Raw genomic sequence first — 20,928 nt, forward strand, 5'->3', positions numbered from 1 at the left:
TTTTTTTTTTTTTATGCGGGCCCTTGCATGAATGATGAGTAATTACTGACTGCAAGTCAACATGAACATGGGAAATCAAATTCTGATAAGATTGTATCAGAATTATTATGGAAAGAGTATGAACAGGTACTAAATATGATTAACAATTTGAAAACAATCTTGGAGAAAAAATATCTTAAATGATACCTAAAAATACGGAAATAGGTATTTTAAAGGGAAATGTAAGAAGGTACGTAAAATAGAAAGTAATATACTGAATTAGATATTGATTGTATAATAACAGAAGATAAATGTAAGTACGTTGAATATTTCAACTGCACTTGTGAAGAAATACAGGGAAAGGTAAGGTTATAATATTCTATGGCAAATCATAGTTCCGCCGGAAGTAATGAAACTTGTGTTTTAAGTTGAAGAAATTTCTGAATTTTTTTTTTGAGTGAACTTGAATCATTTGATCAAAATCTTAAGAATACGGTATTGATGAAATGCACCCAAGATTGCTTAAAGCAGCCCGCTAAATCGATTATAAAACTTTTAATTTGTATTTATTTCAACTGCTCTATACAAGCTGGAAAGTCACCAGCTGATTCTAAAATAGCAAAAATATTCCCTTTCATAAAAACAGTACAAAAACAGATCCTGCTAACTATCAAACTATTTCTGTTTTGTCTACTGTGAGATAAAGATTTCTCTTGAAAACAGTTGAGAAACTGAGGGAACTGTATTTAAGTATGGTAGAATGAATAGATGTACAGATAAATAGATAATAGGAAACATTCGTCATTACACCAGACTATCATTATTTTACAGACGACATGCAATTGCAAGTGTATTTTATTATCTAAACCAAATGGTTGATACTAACACCCTAAACGACTTTAACTGTGTTGATAAGATCTATGATTCTGAAGTTTGCATAATATGCATAATATAGAATCTTCTCCTCTTCATTTTGCATTATCATGGAATATAAGTACACATGTATACTTGATTTAATTGGCAACCTGTTTCAGCTGTTAGATTCAAATAATACTGCACTGAGTTAGTTTGTTCAATTAAAGTTGTATTACATTTATTTCTGAAAGAGAAATCTAGAAATAAAATCAATTAATCAACAAGAGAGGCAATGGCGGGCATTTTGGATGTCCCAATTGTACAGATGGCTCGATAAGATATTGTAATCTTTGAAGTTGCAAGGTCGATCACTAAGTTCAAGTCAACGGGTATATTCAGTGTCGAAGTGTTATATAGTGAAACACATGGATTTCAAGAGAATTATTACGGTACAAGATTAATGACGCGATTATACGTAAAAGTGTTTTCAGTTCAAGATTTATTCCCCTATAACTCTAACATGACCAAAAACATACTCCTACATTTGAATTACAAGGAAAGACATGTAAACATAAGAAAAGTTTGTTCGCAAAAACCGATAAGTCCATATTTGCCAAGTGGAGATATTTGCGATTAAAGGTCAAGAAAAAATAAAGAGAATAATAAGAAAATATTAGCTTCTTTTGACCATAACTTCAAAAACTGTACCTTTATATGTAGTGACCAATATATCATTGAAAAGGTATTAGTTTGTATTTTATGACAGAGACCGACTTCAAAATCTTCAAAAATGGACTTATCTGTTTTTGCGAACAAACTCTTCAATTAAGTTAATACAAAGCCGGATAGTGTTGCACTTTGGTCGGGAATGCAAGGATTGAACATTGATATTCGAGTTTGGATGATAATGGTGATAATGATAAATAGTAAAAAAGAAATAATGAAAGGAATCATGAATAAAGAGGTAAAAACAAAAACAGTCGATAAGCTCCATGATGAAAAGAAAATAAGAGACTAAAATTAATGGGGCGATGGTAGCAAGTAGGCCTATTACGAAAATGTCAGGCAATTTGGGAATAATCTACGAGTCGGATACAAGCGTATTGAGTCATAGTACACCTGCATGCGCTCGTATTTCTGAGTATAGAATATTTCCAATCTCTGAACTGATTTTATTTCTGTGAACAGCAAAGACCGTATGGATTGTCGGGGACTCGACTGTGGTCCAGGCAAAGAAACGAGCGGAGACCAATCTTGGCCTGAGCGACGCTACCGTTTATTGGGAGGAGAAGGGCATCGGCGAGATAAGTCGGTGGCTAAAAGATATAAACGATAAGCCCACGCATGTGGTGATACACGTAAACCAACTTGAACCTACAACGGGAGCCTTTGTCAAAATATTAGAGGACCTCATCAGTGATCACCCAAATATCAAATTCTTGTGGTCCGACATACTGGACCAAGATGACATAGATTTGAGTCGACGAAACGCACTTAATAAAAATGCGGAGAAAGTGGCCAAGGAAAGCGACGGCAAGGCTATCGGTCACCCTGACATCACTCCGAATAATCCAAGCTTGTACACCGAAGGCGGACGGGGTCTGAGCGATGCTGGTTTGGATATGTTCATCAGCGACCTGACAAAGGGCCTTGCTGACCTGTGAGCAGATGACATCGACTGAAGGTCAACAGAATTATTAACATCCCGGTTACAACGAAGTAAAAAAAACGTTATCCAAGCTTTTTTGTTTTTGTTTATTTCTTCGGTAATAGCGAAATTTCGATGAAACGAAAGAAAATTGCCGGTCCAGAAGACTTCGTTATAACTCGCGTCCACTGTATCTAAACTAGCACTAATCGTATAATTATGATATTTTATGCATTACTCTACAATTATTCGAAGGGAAAGATTTGGGGCATGGGGTTAAATGAAAATTCTCAAATTCTCGAATATCTGCTCTCTGAAGCAATTTAGTCATGCAAATGAATTCTGGTTCATGAAATGTTCAAACACTCAACACATTTTGGGTCGTGCCATTAAAGATCCAATTATGTCAATTCAATATTTTACAACTCATACGAGACTGTGATGGTTGTCCCCTTGATATGTTGAAACTTCCAATTACCTACTGTATTGGCACCTTGATACTAACTTTCACAAAATAGGGCCTAACGTTTCCCGGAAGGTATATAATATATCTGGTATCGTGGTTGCAAAATAATTGTGTATGTTATAGCCTATATATACTTGCCGAAGTCCTTTTTTCTGAAACTTATATTAATTTGATTTTAGTCATTTATGTTATTATCTTTAATAGTGTATGGCAAAGTACGCCGTTAAGAATACATAAAATTACGATTCTGTACATATTAATGTAGATTTTCATTGCTAGCACCTGGCTTTTTCTTTCGAAGTGGTATAACTATCTTACATTTGTCTTTACTCCGTATAGGAGTCTACATTTTTAATACGAGCGTTGCTTCTTTAGTAGTCCCCTCCAAACTATATGTAAGAATGTAATGTATAATTCGTTTATAAATTCAATTTCATTCAGTGATCCAATTGATCTTCACGCAGTAGTCGGCAACACAGAAATTTCCATGAGTGGCCCGATGTTCAAATGACGTCATCAAACCGTGTCTCAAGTACTGAGGGGCAAAGACTGCTTACTTAGTATGCGGGGCAAGCGCGTATTAAAAGCGTTTAGCTTCCCACGTCTCAAGCAGGCGAGTATGTATATTACGAGGTACAAATACCACTAGCTCGTATATGAAATTGCAGATCGCTAACACTAGATCTTGCAAGAAGTCTGGAAACAACAAAGCAGTTGTGCTAGATGTTGACTTGTTATACATATCATTTAAAAGTTTTAAGTATAATCAGGGTACAGAGTTGTGTTGCTCATGGCTGCACAATAGACGGGGAGTCTGCGGTGACTGCAAGAAAATCAAATTTTATTAAGAAAAAAAACCCAAAAACGTATCGAATTGCAATAATCAAGTCTCAGAAAAGCGAGCAGCGGCTTTAATGTATTTTTGTATCCATGAAGAGATCTCGAATTCCACAACACCAACACTATTCAAACTACTCACATAAATTTGTACCAAATCTTTTTTTTTTTTTTTTTTTTTTTTTTTTTTTTTTTTTTTTTTTTACGAAGAGTTCCGTGTTCATATCGACGTCAACTACATTTCTTTTCGCGAGCGATCGCCGCTTAAGCTGCATGCACTGGACAGTCTTAATCTGAGTTTGCTGATGATACACGACGTACCTTTCAAATAGTACCTAGGGATAGAGCCAGGAATAGATGTACAAAAGATTGTGGCAAGTTGGACAATGTTGGATGAAATCTTCTGAGAAATGGACACCCTAGAGTTCGTAGAGGGTATCTAGAGTGCACACGAGCACACACAGAATACAGACAGACGAAGTCCAACACAAACAAACATGCACACACACACACATTTCCAACATGTTTTTAACATACTTCTTTTGATTTGACTGAATCATTATTTTGACATGTACCGCCTACATTGATTTTGACCCTTTTATTTCAAAGATATACATCGCACAATATATATATTTTTTTTTAATGTACTAAGTGTTTGTCTAGAAGTCGTTTGCACACATGACGACTTTTTTGTTTGTTTGTTTGTTTCAGTATAACATTAATTGCACGCGACAATGCAATGTGAATTCTAACGTTTCGTGGTCCAACCAGAAACAGCCAGGCGACATTTAGTTTTGTTTTCCAGTCTGCATTCTTATCAAGGAGGTATATCCCTCTCTGTTCTGCTAGTATACATTCGACTTTATAGAAGATTTTATTGGGCAAGGCAAATGCGTCCCGGTTTGCGCCAGGGGTAATTCTCACAACACCACGACCGGGCGAAAACGATCTTAATGTCTCGTGTAAATCATGTAAGATGTTTCTTGCGGTAAAGATAAAGTTAGTCTATATCTCGTACTGTCGTATTCTGACGTGAATGTAGATTGACTAAATGGCTGTTCAGTTTTGTGAATTTGTTATTCGTCGTGTTAATTTTCACTTGAATTGTAATCATGATATAGGGCCTATGTATTTATCGGCCTGTAGGTATTTTTTTCGCAGTGTGTCTGTCAAAACAAGCTAGGTTGCAATTAATTGAATAAAATAAACTGCACATGATGTATTTCACCCTTTCTGATCTTTTCATTTTTTTCTCTCTTGTTCATCAAGTATTGCTACCACGCAGAAGTATTCAATATTTGTGCAGCGTCGAAATGGTATACAATGCCAAATACGAACAATCTAATTCAACTGAGAAGAATATACTGATTAAAAAGAAAACCTGCAACTATCGAGCAATATCTCATCAGAGCATGGAGACTCGTGGTCGTAACATGCAACCACTGCGAACGTTACTCGAAGCGCAAGATGTCAGAGGAGATAGGGAAAAGGGTTTGGCGAACATAATGACTCCCCGATTTAAAATAGCAGTTTTATGAAGGGGAAATGAATTGATTTCAAACAAAAGGTTATGTGCTTGGAAAGGAGGGATAGATGCAGACAGAATGATGTAGTTCTTGTTTGGAAAAATAGTTCCTGGAGTCACGTAATCTTCAACGTGTCAAGCAGAAGATCTGATGATTGCGCAAACACGCAGACACAAACATAAAAAGAACACGATATATATTTACATAAACATGATTCTATATGACTGCATGCATATATACACTCTACACACACACACACACACACTCACAAAAAGAAAAATACTTTTCATTAATACTTTTCGGATTTGTCCATTATATCAGACAAAAATAACAAAATAAAGCGAATCCCCAACTCTTTGAGCATGCTTATTGCCCAACTCAATCCACAAAATATGAACGAGTTCAACGTCAACGTTCAAAAGCAAAAAATAATGATAATAAAAAAAATAAAATGGCAATCTGTCATTGCTGCAGTATTTAATGCCCTTTGATTTCACACTGTAAAAACAAGTAATATTAATCACACAAAGATTCTATCTTTGCATGAGAGAGTCGATTATATACTATTTGACTGAGCTTTCTCTCTCTCTCTCTCTCTCTTTCATGATGTATTTATGTATCTACAATGTATTTCCTTTTCAGGTTACAAAATGGCCTTATTTGTCTATTTCATTTCATTTATCAAGTTTCACCAAATATTACAAAATAAATAAATATATATATATATACATATATATATATATATATATATATATATATATATATATATATAATATATTTAATATTTCATAGTTTTCATAGGATCTGATTAGGCTTCATTATAATTGAGGTCCACTCTAGATAATAACACTATACATCAATCTCTGATGCCAGAATGGCTCCCGTTACAAAGAAAAAAAAAAATGAACAGAATCTCTAATTTTGTGAAATCATTTTGAATGTCCAAATAACATTGTTACTCTGACATCATAACCATGGATTGTTCTAGAGTTTCCGCGGCGACAAATTAAACACTTTGTGAGTGATATGAGACACATCGGAGGAGCCCGGCGCCTTTGAAAGTTTCTACAATGGCGCTATATAAATGTTGTGTCATCATCAACAACTAAACAATGTGATACAGTGTACTTTCCTGATAAAGAACAGGGTTATGACGAAACTCCGGTAACAACGAAATAAAAATTCAGTCAGTAACATTACTTATTTTTTATTTGTTTGGTTATAACGAAATTTCAATGTAACGAAGGAATACTGCCGGTCCGGAGGAATTTGTAAGAATGGGGGTCCACTGTGTGTTGAACCTTTAAATCTGTTTTACCCTTGGAGGGGTTGTACTTACACCTCAAATTCCCTGAAACACCTGCGAAGAAACACACATACCCCTAACACACACACATACACACAACAGAGATATATGATACACTCTACATCACTCATCAATCAGTGTCTGTTTGCCGGACAGTTTTGTTTGGTTTGTTACGATTTGATCAGCCCCTTTAAAGACAAAGCAAAATCATTTAAGTTACCACGGTGACAAAAGTTTGTCCTTTTCTTCAATAGATTGTAAAATATTCAATAGGAATCTTGATTGCTCAAAACACCAGATGTAATTTCGAGCTTGTAAGGTAAACCGACTTTTTATTCATACACGTGTTCAGGCTTAAACGTCCTGTTTACCTTTGAGAGCAGTGTTTTAAAAAATGTTCCAAGATATCACTTTCGATGCATGTTATGTGTAGGTCAGATCTATTACAAAACATCCCATCATATAACGTTTTTGCAATAAGCCTAAACTATGAGGAGATATCACTATTTTTCTCATTAAAGGCATAATTTACCATTTGCAGATGAAACAAAAACCAAGCATTAGTGCTTTAAAATATGAGTTTGGGAGAGAAACAACCACTGTAAAAAAAAAAAAAATGAATCAGTGAAATTAATGTTAAGTATTGTTAAATATACAAAATGTGAACAATAGTTATAATAAAAATGTTTCCAGACTAAACCGTATACAGTTACGGTTTATTGAGAAAAATACTGATATCTCCTTATATTTTAGGCTTTATTGCGAAAATTTTATATGGTAGGATGTTTTGTAGTACAACAAACCTGCGCATATGCATCAAATGTGATATCTTGAACATTTTTAAAATCACTGCTCCCAAAGGTAAACTGTTCCTTTAAGCCATGACTGTAGACATTTTAGTCCGGAAACATTTTTATTACAACTATTGTTCACATTTTGTATATTGAGCAATACCCAACATCGATTATACTGGTTCAAATTTTTACATTGGTTGTTTCTATCACTAACTCACATTTTAGACCTGCATTGTATTTTAAAGTACTAATAGTGAGTTTTTGTTTCATCTGCAAATGGTAAATTATGCCTTTAATGGCTAGTTACACTTTGAGACGAAATTGAACGAGTCGGACAAAATATCACACAGTTCATTTAGAAAAAAACAACAATTTATTCCATTTATGGAGTGGAGCTCATGACATCCACTACTGTTGATGTAACCACATTCAAAACGCATTGTATGATCCCGCATATACCAACTCTCACAATAATAATAATTGTCATCGGATCTACCTCTGGTATACATCGATATATCATTATGTTCATATGCGTTACAAGTCACTCTCTTCCATCTCTTGATATCAAAGCTAATCTGCAATTATGAATCCAATTGAAATAGAAGTAAATTTGAAATATCTCAACCTGCAAAAAGTCTTTTCAGTTGCGGATGGTTTGAATAGGAGAAAGAAAATTACGATACAGCTTCTATGGTGATAGATGGGGCGTGCACACGAATAAAGACCAACCTTCACAAAAGATAGTAGAAGAGCTGACGTGAGTCATAAATTATGATGAACATTAACATAAGACAAAATCGAACGATGAGTACTGCCCAGTAGAGTTTTGATATCACTAGCTCTCAACTTGCAAAAAAAAAAAGAACAAAAAAAAAATGTTTTGGTTTTGGTTTTTGTAAGAGGGGGGCACTGATGGGGTACAAACAGGAAACGTATGGGAGTTGGAAGTGGGATTATGCATAAGGTGTGGTGAGCTTAAGACAATCATATAAAGCCAGTTCGGAGTTAGCTCATGGGCACATTGGTCCGAATGACCTTTCCTTTTTCTCAGTCGGTTAGGGGCACTTCAATCGTTTTAGAGCGACATAATGCATAAGCTTTACATAACAATTTATGGAATTCATTGATCCTGTTCAAACAAAGAATGAACTTGCATCGACCAGATGACCAGAATGATCCATGAATTAACACTTGGGAAAGCATCCATGTCGTTATTTTGCATTGAATGTATTGACGATCTCTTTCTATTGATATTGCCAAATACCACTTTTGCTGCCAGGTGGATGTGCTGGCAAGCAGCATTTATAAGTATTTCATAAATAATCATTACATTACAGATGCTTATCCCAGTGAAATTAAAAACCAACATGCCTGTTGGTCCGAATGACCTTGTTTCTGCTCATGCGCAAAGTGGAACTCCGACCTGGCTTATTGTATCATTCATTGCATCTCACACCATCTACAGAAGCATAAATCCCATTGTATTCCACCACTGGCTCCCGAGCCATGTTAGTTTGAAAGTGAAAGCATATTTTTCTCAGAACATACAGGAGCTCGCCATGAGCATCAAATCAAAATAAGAGAACACTACATGTACAGGATCTTTTCTCTGCTAAAAAGTCCTAAGGGAAGGTCAGCAGTAAACTCTGACATAGGATGACAGCTGCAAGGTGGTTGGAAAGGTTTTATATCACATCAAAACTATGTCTGATTCAGAAGGAATGCTACTGTGTAGATACTCTGCACAAGGAGTATTGATACACGTCTTTGAGGATTTGTACTTTCTGTTATGAAATATATCGAAGAAAACGATTCATACACCTCTTGCACCGCACAACCCCCTGCGGATCCTCATAAAAGTGCTACAAGTCAAAGTTCCTCTCACTATTTTCAATGGTTCATCTTTATTGCATTTACATGGAGGAATATCATCCTGCCTCAACACAGAGTGATAATCTGAATCCTGGTTTAATGTAGGGGAACCTCGTTATAACGAAGACCTAAAAACCATAATGATTACCTCATAGTGTCTGGTTTATCACTACATCAGGGCACTATTTGAGACGAAGAAATATACAGAGTTTGGACACGCAAAATCACCTCGTTATATGAAGGTTTGAGGTGGTTTTTTTTTTTTTTTTTTTTTTTTTTTTTTAATCGGCCCTCTTCAGGGATGTTGCACTGCATACCTTTACCCACTGCCAATGTTAATATACTTCATTCCGTAAGAAATGTTTAAACATGGGACACACTCATGACCCACTAGGATAAATGATAAATTTAACCTGCATTTCATGCAGAACAGTAGCTAACAAAAGTCATTTACCATCTTTTTATTATACCATACATCAATAAATGTTTCATCTATCCTTCAATTCAGCGGGATTAGTACCTTAGGAATGTTTAACATTATTATTCACATACATAAATCATAACTCCACTTCAGTAACTTTGTTTTATTTTGGTTTGAATAATATTCTTTATGGGGATGGGGCAGGACACAATGTATGCAGAACTCATAAAAATGTAACTTTTCTCCTCAATGATTATATCAAAATAGAGGGCATAGATTTACTATAACTGCATGTGTGAACTACACGTCAGTACACACACACACACACAGTATTCCATCAAAATGATCTCATGCATGTTTCTAATATCATTCACTGGTCAAAACTTGGGAAATTCTGCATTCAAATTGGAGGGCAAAGTAAGATATTATGCCACAAGCTGGTTTAACAGGGAAACAATTTGAAGTTTTGGCCATGAGTGAGAAAAAGAAATACAATAAAAGGAGAGAGATGCTTACATAATCCAGTTTCAATCCCTTAATGGTGCTAAAACAATGACACATAACATAGCAGCACTGGGTATGAAATAAGAAAAATTCCATTAATCCTTTGAGGATGGTTTGATTTTGCTACAACACACATTTCCCACAGACACCTGCCCGAGTATACTCGGGACTCGTCCTCAATGGGTTAAGAAAATCTCAGGTTCTACAAGAGGAAGGTGACACGTATGTGTACACTACACTCATACACACAAACATAGAGAATCCTTTGAGTATCACAGCTCAATAACCGTCACTTACATATCCAGTGCACTCCCAATATAATGAACCCGGATATAACGAAATCGTGGTTTCAATGAAGTAAAAATTCAAGCCGAAACATTATCCACTCTATGTGTTTTTATTGTTAATTTGTTGGGGTTATAACAAAATTTTGATATAACGAAAGAAAACTGCCGGTCCCGAGAAGTTCGTTATAACGGGAGTACACTGTCCCCGACTCACTTGACAGTTAACATTAATTTGTATTAAAACAGATGGTAGAACACCATCCCAAATCGGGAGACTACAGGAGACTGTGATGGGAGCAGACATTATACCAACCTTGCTGCAATGCAATGCAGTCACTCATGGCAACCACAAAATCCTATTTTCAGCAAAAGAACAAATAAACAATACAGACACAAGTACTCAGAGAGGCACATGATTCATCCAGTGTCAAACACTTGACTCTGACAGTTGAGGTAAAAACAAACAAAAACAAACAAAACAAAACAAAACAAAACAAAACAAACAAAACCAAAAACAAAACTGCTGTATCACTTGTTTAACTTGGCTCACAAGCCTTGCTATGTCCATACCAGATTCCCTAATTTCATCTGCAAGAGACGCCCACTAATGTACAGCTGTAATTTCCTTTCTATTTCTTTGCTTGTTGTAAGTGTATGGCATGCTGACCTCGGTCTAAATCAAGCTCCCGACAACTTATGAGAAATGCAGAATTCCTTCGATGAAGCACTCACTGATCAAGATAATTTTCCCCCAGTTTGCTTCCATTACTCATTTTCTGACTGATTCATGTCATTTGTCTTTGATCAAAATGTGACAAGCGACATCTTTCCAACAAGAACAAACAACGAGCAGCCATATTGCTCGAAGTACAATTCAGAAAGCCAAACGTTTGTAGAGTGAACCACAACCTTGCTAGCGGTCTTGAACAGCTCAAGCCTGAAATGAAGACTAGCATGCTTTTCATGACGCTCACTGTATATAAAACCAAAATATACACATAGTTACTTTGTCCAATGAAGACGAAGAGATGACGTAATAATTTGGATATGAGAACATATAAACATAGAGCAATAAAGTCTGTCTTAGATATTGGATTTGGACTCTATTCTTGGTGTCAAATACATCTCTTGGGTATGCATTAATAGTGAAACCTTTCTATTTCTAATGGGTGAGGAGTTTAACTGTTAATTGCCGATAGAAAAAAATACAAAAGACAATAAATTACATCAAAACAACACTTCTGGTTGATTTGTGCACAATCCCAAAGTTCAGGTTAAATTGTATGTATGTGCTATCAGCTTGTGTGCTGAATAGTGTGGGCAATATCTTGATCAAAGCAGTATCCATGCAATTACAAGGTGAATATTATTTTGTATTACTTTGGATGCACATGTGACTCAGTCAGCGCCTCGTCAACTTTTACTTGTTTTGCTCAAATGCTAAACCTTACACAAACCAATCAATTGATAAACTGCAATATGCCACAGTACATAGAAAGCGTCGTGCACGATTCCATTCCTCACACATAGTAACGTCACCTCTCACCCGTGAAGTTTCATGGGTTACATACATACTGATTTGGGAATACAACAAGGAACAAAAATCATTTTGATAGCAAGTGGTTAGGAATCTCCAACAAAAGACAGACACTAAGTGTTACAGGGCTAGCGATTATTGAAGAACATGCGCTCCTTGTCGGAGGAATTGATGGTAACAAAAATCACACAGCACAATTGGGTTTTCAGTGTTTGTTAGACATTTTACCTTCTTTTATTATAATTTCATATACTCTCTCATGTTCACAGACTTAGACTAACACTGGGGGTAGTTAGAAAGTGATGTAGGATTATGAAAAACATTTTCAACTCACATCATTGCTGTCTTATTTCTCATTCTCCACAACAAGTAAGCTATAAAAAGGGAGGGGGTATCGACTTTGGGCCCTTTTACCACTCAAGAAAACATACCATGACTTTCAGCTGCCATGGCCGTTATACAGTTGGTGTGGCGGGAAGCTAAGACAACAGTGTCATCAATGTCCAAATTCTGTATAACCTGAAGAACAGACTCGTACTTTTCCCCCCTCCAAGGCAAACATATGAACAATGAGGAGAGGCCATTAACAAACGCAATTTGGTATCACAGATCTCCTCCTTCTGATAACAAATGCAGGAATTCGATACAGGAGAACTTCTTATCATTATAATTCTCTTTTGAAGAGCTGCTTATTGTTGTTGGAGACGGGCGTTCCCTCTCGCTGCGCAGTGCCAGCCATCTCACGAGCCCAGCGCTGAGGGCGGGGTGATGCCGTATTTCTTGGTCACGTTGCTCTGGGCCTGGGCCGCTACGCTCAGGGAGTAGAGATGCGCCATCTCCATCTCCGTGCGGGCCAGCTCGATGGCCTTGTTGAAGTACTCCTGAGCCGACGTCATCTGTCCCCTGCAGAGTTGCAGAGGGGAAGAAGGGGGTGTGGGGTAGGGTTGAAAGAACACAAAGAAGCATGAGACATTTGCTAAACCCTGTCTTATCTCGAAGAAGTGTCAAATTGAATCCCCCCTTGACATTTCGTGTGATGATTCCGCAACGAGCACAGATTTTGCCGCTCCATTTCATGACTTTTTTTCTTTGAAGTCTCCTGAATACTATGAGACCAAATTTGCGACGTCCAGTAACACCATTCTGAAGTTACGTAATGTTTTACATATGGGCATTTCCACGGTAACTCACGTTACATTTTGAACTCAAAATTAGGTCGTTGAGATCAATATCCTTAAAACCTAATTAGTGATATGAGTTACTATATGTGAATGAGTATCATGCACCTCCATCCTACCTCACAGCAACATTACATCCACAGACTCTTATGAGAACTATGAGAAAAAACACTACAAATGTTGGTAACTCACGTTACATAATTTAGACATGCAAAAATTTGGCATGTCTTATATTCAAAAGTTTCCTCAAACAAGAAACAGAGAGACTTTAAAGTCTATTGTGTCGAAGTCATGGACTAACAACATACATCACCGAGTATGGTAAAAATTCAAATTGTCTTACATTCTCCAGGTATCGTCATGTGAAGCGGTAACTCACGTTACGATAACTCACGTTACAGTTTGTCCACATGATCACAAGACGATTTTTTGTCTTAATAATCCAAAGAAAACTTACCAAGACAACTTTTTTTCACAAACAAACTCCATGAATAAAGAATCTAAATTGATTTGAACATTGATCTGACAGTAATTAATCCCATTTTATCCATGAGATTACCAAAAGGCAGGAAACTTTACATTTAGAATACCAACTTGAAGATAAATTTCATTTTTAATTGAGTCGTGTTCCAAGCTTTCATTTGTACTGAGACAAAAATTGTATTCAACAAAATGATATGAAACAGAGTCTATTTCATTAAATTACACTCTTTTCCAGTTAACAAATGCATCAGAAATTGAAGATCTGATTGAGAATTTCATTTGATTGTTGTTTTTTTTTATTTTACTAAATGGATTTTAGGCTATCTAGATAAAACAAGTCATCCATAAACTATTCCATTTAATACACTGAGTCACGAGACTAGAGACCTGTCCATGTAGTCTGTGGAGAGTTTAAAGGTTCAGAAATGAATATTTCAATAAATCTTTTAACTTTTAAACAATGCAATTTATATTCCAATTATTTGATAATTGTTTGAATTACTCAATAATCAATTGTTTGTATGTTTGATTTGTTTACAAATTCTTATACTAAACTGGTACAGAAATTAGTATTGAATTACAGAAACTGCAGATAAATTTTAGTTATCTGCTACCAGTATTGATCAGTTTAATAAAACATGTTCATAAATGTTTAAGCCTTAAAAAACAATGGTTTTGGTCTATGAAATGTCAAGTACCCATTATTTAAATTGTAGTATACATGTAAAAAGTATACCAGTATCTTCTAGAGTAATCAAGCAGACTGAAGCAGTAAATCCCAATGAAAAACATGAATCAATAGTAAATATTTTGTGATCAAGAGGCTAACTATTAATATCACAAAATGTTGATAGTTTGCTTTAAGGTACATTTTTGTACATGACTGTCCAGCTCTTAAAGAAAATGTCTGATAATGAGGTTCACATTCAACAGGTTTTTGGTAATAGATCAGCATGTACAGCAAAGTAAATTACAGAAAACATGGAAAAGTTTCATTGTAGGATTTTGCAACAATATAGCTAAAACCTCAGAGTAGAATAGTATAAAACACATTTAAAAGCGTGTCAAATTCACAATGTTCAGTTCTCGAAAATCTCAGAAAAAACAGCAGGAAGCGAGCTCCAATCTTAAAATTCTGTTCATACATGTAAATGTTTCAGCCTCATAAACAATGGCTTTGGTCTATATAGGTAGGTATAAACTATGAAATGTCAAATAGTAATCACTTGAATTACAAAAACTTTTCAAGAATAATCATGCAGTGATTATCCCAATCAGGAGGCTATTAATAGTTATCACAAAATTTTGATAATTTGCTGGAACAAGGTCCATGCAGCTTTAGAAGAATTGCAGGCTTTCAAGTGGCCCTACTTTTCCTACTTTTTCCTACTTTTTTACTGCTGTCCCTACTTTTCCTACTTTTTTGCTCAAAATCCTACTTTTTCCTACTTTTTTGGTGAAAAATCCTGCAAAAAAAAAAAAAAAAAAATGTGCAAGGCTACCCGGTACTTGAATAGTTTATATTCAGAAATGATGAGTAGACTCTAGTTGCAGATTCTTACTGGTGGGGAGAGCCTCTTCAGCATGAAAGAGGGATAACACAAACCAATCAACTACAAGACTGCTGCCAGCCTCAGTTTTTGCTCCTGTGCAGATGTGATTGATCCCACTTATATTGCAGCCTAGGACTTGGAGCAGCGCTCAACAAGCTCTCATCATCGCTCAAAATTACCAGGTAAGCTTGCCATATACTTAAAAGTAGAATTTGACATGTGACTTCCAAAGAATACAACTGAGGGAAAAATGCTGCCTACAGCCAGTTTTAATGGATGTAGAGTTCAAGCATATCATGTCTAATGCATGTGCTGGAATGCAAATCCTCAGAAACCAGAAATTTCCTTTGCTAAAATATGGTTCACTACGTAAATCGTAAAGGTCATGTCAAAACAAGAAATGACACCTTCAGATCCCCTTTGCCTGAAATCCTTCAATAATATATGTTTTGATAATAATTAACAGTGATTGCAATATGAAAAACTTAATATAAAAGTAAGTGTTTCACCACAGAAACTAGATCTGGTTGATGTGAGGATGAGTTATTCCCAAGAAAGCATGGATTGGTAGGGACCCATTTGTATGAAACTTGCATATTACTGAGGCTAAATCAAAAGCACTGCTCCCAAAGGTAAACTGGACCTTTAACATGAGACATATGACTTGTGATATCTATTTGAATCATGGGCAGATGGTAGATATGACTACTAAAAACCTTAATTCATCTGAAGGTAAACAGCTGAGGAAAGTTAGTTGCTGAAAAATCAGATGAACAAAAAAGAAATGTTTAATTAACAGATCCCACAAATTGTTAACAAGGAGTGAGAACAACAGTAATTACTTAGCCATCGTGAAAGATAAAGACTAATAGAGCAGAAACCTCTTTATGGACAATCTTAAAAGTTGATGGCATGTATACATCTTGCAAGTATTGTTTAAGAGGTTGAATTGCATCATAGGTAAGACATTCTACCTCGAAGAACTTAAAAGAAAGTAGGAAATGGAGGAACTTCACAGAAAACGAACACAAAAATAATAATTCAGTAACGTTTAAAGATTGATTGAAGTTTAAACCATGAGACTTTGAAGTTCACTTCCTGACGACACTTACAAACTATCAGGAATATGTAGAGAGAAAAACCATCTAGAGCATTTAGGAAAGATAATGAATGCATATTCCACAAATAAGAGCAAGTGTGTGGATGTTTTAAGTTGAACCGCCAAGAACAGTTTGTTAAGTTTGGAGGAAACAACTTGCAGAAAAAGTAGAAGCCATGATGTCTTTTTATTCCACAGATCTTGCAAATTTTAGTTAACGCTGAACATCTTTTTATTACCCAACTAGTTTAAACAAGATGTGAGAAAATGGTAGAACAGAAATCTCGTAATGAAAGTAGTCAAAGTGTGATGAGTCATTTGAAGTGACATATCCAAAATATTGAACCGTCTGAAAGAGTCTTGGTAAAATGTGAGACAGGGAAACTTTTTAAAGAAGAAAAAAGTGAATGGATGGATGTGTATGCCAATTGTGTCAACATACAAAACTGTAAGTTGAAGGTGAAAACCAACAGAACAGTGGAGAGTATCAAAATTGAAAGGGCACAAATACACTGTATTTAAGGGGGGGGGGGGGAATGGGAACTGCATGGTAAATTATATACAGATTTTCTAGAGTGTATTTGCTCTCAAACAACCAGAGAAATCAGAGAAGCTAGCAAGGACTAAAATGATAATGACAGTCACTGTTTATTTATTCTCCAGATCTTGCAAAGAGTAGTTTATAAGATTAACATGCTGAAATACTGAGCCAGCAAAATATCTGGAGAATGAAAAGCAGAATCTCAACCATGCAAAATTTCAAAGGCGGAAGGATGTAATATTCTCAAAATATATGAAGAAGTTTGATTTCAAGAATATTGAATGAACTTAAAAGTGCCTGGAATAATTGCAAAATGGAGAATCTTCTTGAAAAGGTCAAATAGCTGTATGTGTATTCAACAAAAAGGGTCATGATGAGCTGAAAAAACAGTTGAATGTAAAGAACTATTAACTACAAAGTATCTCCAGTAAATGTGGCAAATATTGCAAACAGTAGTAAGTCATTGGAAAGTACAGAATGATTATTTTCTACACCTCTTTCTAAATTAACAAATGTAAGTTGATTCAAGAATTGATGGAATCTAGCATCAACAGAACACCAAAGAAATGAAAACATATTTATTTGTTATCTACAGAAAATTATCAAAAAATAGTCATTTTTGCTCCCTATAAAGTCGGTAAGACTACAGATAGTGAGAAACAAAAAGCAGTATGTACATGTATGCTCCTCACATCTTGTAAAGTGGAGTCATTTGGTTATATTGCAGTGTTATGTTACTCTACATGCAAGAATACTACATTTCCCTGATGCTGAAATGTAAAGTATTTACTTTTTTTCTCTCTCTCTCTTTGGATATTTTGTGTTCTATTGGTTTGAGTGTTTTAAATTGAGCTTGCCTTGTGTTTCCATCTATATCATATGATTATGAAGATAATCTATATCACTTGAAATTCAGTTGTGGACACTGTGCCATAAACTCACAGTATCTGAGTGTGTAGATTTGAAGTGGGCCAGGATTTGCAAAATAAAGATGTCAATGCATTGGTAGATCTTTCACTTCGTAAGGCCTCACTGTCATGAGACAACCCATTCTTCATGCATGTCTTGCTAGAAATGTAATATGATAACACATGCTCTCAGAGACTAATACTGAGTGCTACATATAAACTTAGTTTAAATTATCCTGTTATTTTGAAATGTTTGAACACATGTTAAGTGCTTACATGTATTTGAAATTGAAAGTCTCTTGGAAAGATAATTTCACTTCATAAGGCCTCACTGTCATGAGACAACCCATTCTTCATGCATGTCTTGCTAGAAATGTAATATGATAACACATGCTCTCAGCATGGAGCTACTGTTAGTAGCTCCATGCTCTCAGAGACTAATACTGAGTGCTACATATAAGTAGTTTACATTATCCTGTTATTTTGAAATGTTTGAACACATGTTAAGTGCTTACATGTATTTGAAATTGAAAGTCTCTTGGAAAGTAAGTATATTTCTTATCTCATGGTCATTCAGCTGGAACTTGAAAGCATACTAAGTTGTTGTGAGCATCACTTAATAGCTTTGTCAAACATCCTTCTATCCTTATATCCATTATATCCACACTTTTAAAGGAAACATATCTCCACAACTTCAAATGAATGTAGATAAAAGTGTCATCTTTTTTAAAATTGCTTTTGTCAAATATCCTTATTTCCAATCTTTTTTACATTTTGGAATGAAACACATATCTTCACAACTTCAAAACATTCAAATGAATGTAGATAAAAGATGCCATCTTTTAATTATGGAAGTGCATAACATACCTTTGGCATAAATGTATAACTTACACATCATGGAATGTTTATGTCATATTTTGTGGGATGATATGTGACCGTCCATCACAAAACTAACAAAAAGTCGCATGCACTGATTTTGTATTAGGACTGAAAATAGATGATATGGGCCAATCCAGCCAGTCTTGAGTTTTTCATATTTTCTGAAAGGGCAAGTCTTCTTATATATTATAATGAAGTTTGGGATCATAAAATGAAAAGGAAATTGTGTTTTTTAGCAGTTTTTTTTTTTCTGGAACATGCACTTTTTGGTAGAATAATGTGATTAGGTGTTTCTCATAGTCATCTTTTCATTTCTTAAAAACCCTGTCCATACTTTTAACTTTCAACTCCAATAACTTTACAAAGGACGATGCTTCTGCTTTGAAAGTTGGCATTGATCACCTACAGAATGTGTTAATAAAGCATGCACAGCTTAATCTGATAATCTCTTCATTGTTGTAGCTCCAGTGGTTAACATTCTGTTATTTGTTCCATTCATTGCACAGCTAGCACGGCTTGATAAAGATTGAGCGCTTGAATAAATGCTATACTCCAGGAGCCCCTTTTCTCAGTTCACATTTTCCGGAGTGTGTGCTTTCATTCCAATATTAGGATCGGTTAGGAGAGTCCATTTGAATCGAGATATACATCATTTTCATCTTTAAGTTTGTTCTTTCAGAATCTGCTCTTAATTAAAAATCCATGTTTGGCAACTTTTTGTTGGTGTTGCGATGCAGGATCACATATATGGTAGGTGTTCATGTCAATCACAAAATTATGTCTTTTCTATGTAAGTATTGTAATAAGTGATCAAGATTCATACTGACTGTACGGTTGAACATGCATTTGTGCTTGTTACCTGACATTGTTCTAACGAACGTCTGCCTTTGTTGTATTTTTCAGGCTCTCCCAGGAGCAATAGTGAGGCTGAGGCAGCAGGGTTGTGAGTACAAATTAAGATTTCAATGTAACATCAAGAGTTCTGGTGAGTATTGACGAAAACTACTCCAAAAAGCCTGCACATGTCCTCATTTATTCCTACTTTTTTTCTTTAATGCCCTACTTTTTTCCTCTCATGTCCTACTTTTTCCTACTTTTTGAAAGATTTTGTTCCTACTTAATTCCTACTTTTTTACGTTATCCTGCTTGAAAGCCTGGAATTGTCTTTTAACAACTTTCGTAACAGATCAGTATACATGCACTGTAATATTAAATAGTAAATATGGAACAGTTTCTTTCGGAAGTTAACATTAACGATGAACAAGTGATGTGTAATTAATACATTGTACATGTAGACCAGTTGGTTTGGTGACAGAGAGAGAGACCAAGAGAATAACAATCTACTGGAAATAGACCACAAGAGTTCAGTAATCATGTACTCATTGGTTACTAGTTTACAATCACAACCTTCATATCATTTCTTGGTATTAAAGAAAAATCATGTCGGTAACTCACATTACATTGTGGTAACTCACGTTACATGGTAACTCACGTTACAATTTTAAGACCTCTGTTATGAGAATTTGAAGCAAAGACTATAAGTCCCATCATATTTCTTGGATGTGTGCTGCATAGTCATTTGATAATCCAAAATACCATGTCTCAGTTGGGCATAGTAAAATTGCTAGGTTAAAAAGTTCATGTTTCGGTAACTCACGTTACAGCAGCTTCTCGAGCTATGTAAGAGCACGCTGGTGTCCGAAGTAATATCTTATATCGAGGTCTCCACTTTATTTACTGCTAGATTAATATATTTTTGATTTGTAAAACCAAACAAAGTTTGATTTGAGCCTCAAATATAAAAAATAATTGCAAAGAGCAACAAAAATGCATTTTTAGGGATTTTTAGGTCAAAAAATGCTTTCTGGTTTCAAAAGGTATGAAAATGCACAAAAGAGAACTTTTCTTAAATGTAAAGTTGGTTTCACACACTTCAAACTATGGCTAACAAAGTAAGATCATCAGTTGTCCTGAAATATGTGGGTAAAATTTTGGTGGTCATGTCGCACAACTCACGGAAATGCCTATATGCATGTCAGCCCAAAAATAGCCCAAATTTGTGATATTGCCTGTGAAAGGGTGAAGGTGGGCCTAGTTTAGATACAGAGGAAAAAGTCTACATAAAGAGATCTGATTTACACGTGACAAAATACCGCATATAAAAACAAACTAATTTCTCCGGTCTCCATGAATTTGTTTTCTTTGATTCGTATTAAACTACAGACATAACAAAATATCTGATATAAAGAACAAAT

At 35.3% G+C, this 20,928-nt stretch overlaps 1 protein-coding gene across 1 annotated transcript in view; it reads right to left on the bottom strand.

Annotated features, from left to right (window-relative positions):
- Positions 1-7,761: 7,761 nt before the first annotated feature.
- LOC140229403 (mitochondrial import receptor subunit TOM70-like) overlaps positions 7,762-20,928 on the bottom strand; it is a 31,595-nt gene continuing 18,428 nt past the window's right edge. The window contains exon 11 of the mRNA XM_072309656.1: positions 7,762-12,935. Coding sequence (XP_072165757.1) covers positions 12,773-12,935 — 163 coding nt within the window. The 3' untranslated portion in view covers positions 7,762-12,772. The remainder of the gene's footprint in view (positions 12,936-20,928) is intronic.

This window comes from Diadema setosum, chromosome 6, assembly GCF_964275005.1.
Source record: "Diadema setosum chromosome 6, eeDiaSeto1, whole genome shotgun sequence".
Taxonomy (NCBI): Eukaryota; Metazoa; Echinodermata; class Echinoidea; order Diadematoida; family Diadematidae; genus Diadema; species Diadema setosum.